This window comes from Ctenocephalides felis, unplaced genomic scaffold, assembly GCF_003426905.1.
Source record: "Ctenocephalides felis isolate EL2017-DRISC unplaced genomic scaffold, ASM342690v1 CF-g0.4_SCAFFOLD_01604, whole genome shotgun sequence".
Taxonomy (NCBI): Eukaryota; Metazoa; Arthropoda; class Insecta; order Siphonaptera; family Pulicidae; genus Ctenocephalides; species Ctenocephalides felis.
In genome coordinates, this window is record NW_020537758.1 from 16,534,842 (window position 1) to 16,542,094 (window position 7,253).

The window sequence follows — 7,253 nt, forward strand, 5'->3', positions numbered from 1 at the left end:
TAAACAGATAGTACCTTCTCAAAAGCGGAGTTTGCGATTTTGATGAAACTGGGCACAAATAATCATTGTACTTTTCCCAAACTGTGATAAAAATTTTGAGTTGGTGCATGCAACAGTTTTCGAGATATGCGAGGTTGATGGGTGCCCGGCTCCGCACTCAATTCTAATATATGACTAATAACAGATGGTATCTTCTCAGAAGCGGATTCTGAGATTTTCATGAAACTCGGCACAAATTATTATTATACTTAAGCAAAAATGTGACAGAAATTTTGAATTGGTGCATGCAACAATTTTCGAGATATGCAAGACTGATAAGTGCCTGGCTCTGCGCTAAATACTAATATGACTAATATTAAAATAGATGGTATCTTCTCAGAAGCGGAGAGTGCGAATTTTATGAAACTTGACCCACATTTTTATTAACAAAAATGTATACTAAGGCTAATCTTTTCATGATGATTTTATTATCACATTCATCTAAAATCAGTTTGATTCATAATAAATTTACCGACCCATGTATCATTCAATTTCTTCTCAACTTTTAATCTAAAATCACTCAAGAAGAATACTCATGGCACTATGATTTTAACATGAGCTGCCTGCAAAAAGTTTGGCGTTCGTGAAGAATTTCTCATCACGATCAAACTTGAAATAACAGAAAGTCGGTGTGCATTGGCTCGGAATTTATTTACTTTAAGCACTCAAGGCTTTCAAACATCAACAATAAGATTTCCAAGAGATGCAGTAGATAGAAAATGATTTTGTTGAACTATACAGCACTACCAGGAAATTTAGAGTAGTTTCGAAATATCTGACGGCTGGTAATAGAAAAGTTTTGCAAACTTATACTTGGTAATATTTTTAATTATTTTATTGAAGGAATATTCACAAATTAATTTCTAAAGAAGTTATAGTATATAAATTTACACATGATTTTAAAAGAATGTGGTAAAAAGAAAATATTATGGGATCAGATGAAAAATAAATTAAAAATCTTGAAAATAGATGTAACTAAGGATGACGATAAACTTATCAAAATAGATCTACAAAATAAATTAAAGAAGGAAAAAGATGTTAAAATTTGGCTGCTATCTGAAATCTTATATAATTTATATCAAGGTTTTGAGGAAATAACATACATTGAAAGGAATTTTAGAAAAAAAATGAAGAATATTTTTTAAAGAATAGTTATATAAATCTACTTATGTATAAAATATTGTAAAATAGAATGTATATATTTATTTATGTAAAATAAAGAAATCATTATAAAAAAAATCCATAAACATGCCAAAAATTTTCCTAATTTTTTTGCATCAATAGAAAATGTACTGATTTCGTAATATGTTGCATGTCTGTATAATAGCAAATTCATTGTTAAATGTAAATCCTGGATTATTCCGATATGATACAAAAATTGCTACTTAAATATCAATCGTAAATACTAAATTACAATGATTAAGCTTGATGAAATGTATAAAACATTCCAAAGTTGTAAATGATAATTGCCAACTAACTATTTCATTTTACTTCACTGAAATTAATGTTATGGTATATATACATAAATACATCCGTATTATGCACAATGCAGTACAACTATATGAGGTTAATTTTATAAATAATAAATATAGTCAATTTTTCAATTTATCATGAAATTTTATGCTCATAAACTTAGTTGATATATAATTGTTATGAAGAAATAAATCAACAGCTGAACAAACCATCCCTTTGGATACTGAAAAATTATTCACTTACAAAATTTAATCATCATTTATGTCAGTTTAAATGAAACAAAACACTATTTCGAATACAATAGCATGAAATAATACATCAGATCGCGTTTTTTTTTCTAATAAAATTTTCAAAATTTTTCGTGAATTTTTACACAATGAATATATCAAATTTAATTCAAATAACTCCAATTCTATTCAGAAGAATTACAGCTCTTTGTAGAAATCATAATGCGGTAAAATTAATTACAGCAAAACCGGCTTCAATATCACACATGTATCCTTTCCCGAATAGGAGAACTCTATTGTCAGGCATAAATTTTTATCAACGATTTAACCAAATTCGGGGCTTTAAATTTCTGGATGAAGCTCGTGATATCAAGCATAGAGAGGTGAGATAAAAAAAATTGATAGTTGTTTCAGATTTAAGTAAACATGGTTTTATTCATCTGTCATGATATATAATTAATATTTTATGTATTTATTATATTATTTTTTATCAGGTTATTATTGGAGACAGTGCAATGCTCGGAAACGAATTGTCCGATGATGAATCTCCAGCTTTTGATGCAAAAAGCGAAAGTAGCCGTCTCCAACGTTTAGACGATATTCTTGATGAAGAATTTGAAGACATTGATAATGTTGAAATTAAAAAAGAAGTTAAGCAAGAGAACAAACGAAGGTCTACATGGGAATAATTCTTCCACCGACATTCTAACCGAAAATAAAAAATAGGTTAAGAGTAAAAAAAATACTTGAAAAAATGTATAAGTAGTCTGTATTATGTTGTATACATTTTTTCATTATATAGATTTTCTTGAAATGTTTCCCTGTGTCAAATTACTACTACAATTAGTTATATCAAGTTTATCAAATGTTTGACTTTGTGTCGCAAACGATTGATGCCGTAAGTCGTAAGGGCCTCGAAGAGAACGACAAAATGAGTTTCCGAGTTTGTAATTAAAAACTTTTATTTCTATACAAGTATAGAGAATCATTGTTATTGCTGCAAAGTATAAAGTGAACTTTGAAAGATAAAGCGACGCTTCTAGAATATATTCTCGTTTCCTCGCAGTTAAAACAACCAAACTAAAACTATGATTCTTTGCCCTTTCAGAGACAAAGGAAAAGGTTCTGACGTAGAAAATTTCTAACTTCGGGAAACTAATACTAATCTTTTGTTTGAACTCGTTGTTTGAATAAAATTTAATTTCATCATATGCATAATGATATGTGATATACCGATATACATTCTGTTTTATATGTAGAATATGACAATTAAAATATAATTTTGGTGATTTATTACTTAAAGCTTATATAAAATATCATGATCTAGTTATGTGGTTTCACTTGTTAAATTAGTTGATGACTGAATATATAATTTAGTTCATAAAATGCAAAGTTGTATATATTTATTTTTCATGCAAATTAACCTGACATATTTGTTTTATAAAATTAGTATACGGGGTAGGGAGTGGTTTAAAGATCCGGAGGTAAAAAAGGCAACACCAAGAAAAATCCCAAAAAAACAAGAAAAGCATAGTACTTTTTAAAGATACTATTTTAAACTTGTAGGAAAAAATGTATAACCAGCCATCATCTTAATATCTACGATGTCGGTGTTAGAATTTCAAAATTCATTACAAATGTTTATTGTTAGTTGGTAGGTTTATGGGTTTGAGCTATCATTTAGTTCATGATACTTGTTTTATAAAAAGAATTGCCATTTTTAAATTAGATTCAACCGTTTTTTAAATAACTTCTAAAATAACTTACATTTGGTTAAGGTTACAAGGTGTAAATAATGAGAAAATAAAAAAGAGCAATATCTAAAAATGTTAATTTTACTAGAGAAAATTTAAATTTAAATTTAAGTTTCATACAAATCTTGTACGGAGTATGATCTTTGTAAAAAATGAACCCATGAAATATGTAAATTCACATAGAAGTTGTATCTACCTCACAAGTATTCAAAAAAGTACCTCATAAAAAATCACGTGGGGAAAAGGGTCTAGTAAGATATCATGTGCATTTATTTTTTACTTAAATTTTCAAAAAAGAAACAAAAATTTTACTAAATTTTAATTTTTTTGTAAATTTGAAAAGTTTGTAAGAAAAATTGTACGTGACTAAAAATGCACGCAATGTTTGGTGGTAGAGCGAGGGGAAATTCGAAATATCACTAAAAATCTCTTAAAAAATTGATCACGTAATTAATGGACGCCCCCTGAATTGAACAGGATTATCTACCGTAAGTGTCTTCTGACGCAATGTATAAGTCAAATGTAAATAAGACAAAATTTTGAGAGGAGATGCAAGTAATAATGTAATCACATGTTTTAAAAATTTTTACTTTTATTTTTATTTGGTGTTACCCTTCAAGGAATTAATCACATACTGTAGAATGCGCTTAGTATGACATCGAAGGGATGCCGAAAACTCGTCATACTAAGTGATCTTCATACAAAGCGTACTGAAACAAAACTATTTTATTTAAATATGTTACGCATTTCAGTAATTTAATAGAAAAGTATATACGTACATTTTAATTAAAAATAAAAATGACACATATTACGTGGGCGGGGCACAAAGGTCCAATTTGGGTAACACTATATAATTTTTAAAAAATAATTAATCCTCCACAACCGCAGCCTCAATTTAAACGCAATGACTGTCAATTTCCTTACCCCTGTATAATTATTCCCAGTTGTTGCGTAGTGTACTATTACAAAACAAAGAGACCCGGTCGTCCGGGTCGGCGTGTCTATGCAATAAATATGCGCCATTTCATGGTCTGACCATCCTAATATGTTTACGTTGTTCGCCAGAGTAATAGTTAATCCGCGCGCGCTCGGTGTACACCGCGGACGGACACACGGACGCACGGACAATAATCCGGCACTAAATGGGCCGGTCATGCTTTACGGAGATCCCTTGAGCGCCGTACGAAGTAAATGGAGATAGAAGTATTTTTACAACAGAATACACGGCGATAATTTTATTAGCGGTTACATAGTTACATGGTGTAATTTAATTTTCTCACCAAAATATAAAAACAGGCCGTTTATGTAATTAGTTTTGCATAATTCAAAATCTTTAGCGCATCATGACTAATGGTACCCTTTTCGGGTATAACGAGGAGCTCAGCGCGTTGGAACAATGATTACAATAATTGTTGATCAAAATTTGGATAACAGCATTTTTTTTCAATTTTAGGTAACATTCATGTAAAAATAAAAAATAAATTCTTTTCAGAAGTTAAAAAATTTCGCTCATATATCAAGGGTGTCTCAGAACGGGGTGATAGCATTGACAGTATCTAATAGATACTATCTATCATAAAAAAATATTCCATGCAGTGTGTAATTATGAGCTTTTAAGAACACCCTAGAGCTTTGATCAAACTGTCGGTTATTGTGGTCGATTTTTATTATTTTTGTTCATTTCAACTTCGCATCCATAACCGTAAATTATATTTCTTGGACCATAGTCAAAAACAATAGCACAATTGCATCCAGTTGTCTTGAATTAAGACTATTAGTTAAACTGAACATAATATTCAAAACTAGCAAAAAAAAATTATTTTATTGTGATGCTTTCAAGTACTTTACCATTTTACAATCATGTCTAAATGTGTGAATTTTTGCTGGAATTTGCCAACGAACTTTAGTAAGTAATTTTTTTTAAAGGAAGGCCTTAACTGAGTTTTAAATAACGTTTCTAAGACCACAGTGAAACACAATGGCACAATTGCATCAAGTTGTCTGGAATTAAGACTAATTGTTAAACTGAACAAAATATTCAAAACTAGCAAAAATCTTTTTTTTATTGTAAAGCTATAAATTACTTTAACATTTTACTATTAAGACTGATTGTATGAACTTTTGTTAGAACTTGCCGACGTACTTTAGTGGGTACATTTTTTTATAGAAATGCCTTTCAAAATCAGTTTAAAATAACATTTCTAGGACCACAGTAAAACACAATGACATAATTGCAACAAGTTGTCTAGAATTAAAACTATTTGTAAAAACTATCAAAACTAGTTTTACAATTATGATTAAATGAGTGAACTTTTGAATTTTGATGCAACTTGCCAATGTACTTTACTAGGTACATTTTTTTCAAAGAAGGGTCTTTCAAACTCATTTAGGTAAATTTATTTTTAATAAGTATTTAGGTAAATTTTCATCAATTTTCCACTTAACTTGGAGCTATTGTGTCATTATTTTCCACTATGATTCTAGAAATGTTATTTATAGTTAATGTCTCAAAGTTTATATAAACAAAAATAATAAATATTGACAATTATAACCGAAAAATGATGACTCTTTTACCAAAGCTCTAAACTGTGCTTAAAAGCTCATAATTTTTAAATTATACGGGATAATGTTTCAAGATTGAATTCCATAAAATAAATTTCTAATCATAATTATCCCTATCATTCTCGTCAAAACTTCATTTATATCCATTACAATTAATTACCTGAATTTTGCTCTTTGGCGTAAAACTATCATGTTTGTTAAAATTTATTTTATAGCTAGTTACCTGAATCTCGCTCTTCGGCATAGAACTAGTTTGTGTGACTGCATTCGGGCATCGATCACTGAATTTAGTAAGTGCATCTCCGTATAGAGCAAAAGATCCTGCTGCTCCTGGCGGAGGAAGTCCGACGCCTCCGATGCCATCCTCTACCAGGCCTTCCTGCTCGGCGACAAGAAGAAAGCCGCTGAATTTATGAGGGACGTGGAGCGAGTGCGAACCTTGCAAACTCACTGAAAAAAAATAAATTATTCAGTAAATTAAATAACGTATACTTGAATATTATGTTCGGGTATCGTATATTAAATAACACTGCTCAAAACAAAATAAAAAACTTTTGTTAGACGATGGTCCAATTTAACCCGATACATGCTATATGTGTTTCTTCTCTCTATAAGCAAAATTTATTACAAGCATTTTTAATATCACGTTTTTCTTTCATGTTTTCTATCACAAAACTTTATAAAAGTTCAGGTATTTAATATCACAAAGCGATCATTATTGTTGCTATGCTGTAACTACGTTCGATAATCAATATTGAAGCGTTCTTTTACTTTCTGACAGACTTCTTATTTACAAAATAAAACAAAGGATCAGAGCGAAGCTTTCAAACAATAATATCCTTTTGAAGAGGCTCAGGTAAGAGCTCACCTCTTCGGGCGCTTTTTAATCAAGTTCGCGCAAAGGAATGATGTAATAAAATCAATTTGGAGTAACGTTTAAGAAACCTTACATACAATAAAAATAACAATAAAAGCTTCACGTTTATTATCAACGCAGGGGAAAATACTTATTTCTCTTATATACCCCTTAAATACTCACCCAGAGATACCTATATTTTATATACATATAAACTCAGCTAAATAGAATCACTGTAAACAAACTTTTATAATATTAATAAACAATATTTATAATATATATATATATATAATTTGTTATGCTAAATGACATTTTATAAAGATTATTTCATTTTTTTTTAAT

At 29.5% G+C, this 7,253-nt stretch overlaps 1 protein-coding gene across 3 annotated transcripts in view; it reads right to left on the reverse strand.

Annotated features, from left to right (window-relative positions):
- LOC113373127 (spondin-1-like) overlaps positions 1-6,406 on the reverse strand; it is a 105,905-nt gene extending 99,499 nt beyond the window's left edge. For all 3 annotated transcript variants that reach the window (XR_003366863.1, XM_026613442.1, XM_026613441.1), the window contains exon 1: positions 6,279-6,406. Coding sequence is in view for 2 of the 3 variants with exons in the window: in XM_026613442.1 (XP_026469227.1) it covers positions 6,279-6,299 (21 nt within the window). In the remaining variant the exon portion in view is untranslated. The remainder of the gene's footprint in view (positions 1-6,278) is intronic.
- Between the last annotated feature and the right edge of the window lie 847 nt (positions 6,407-7,253).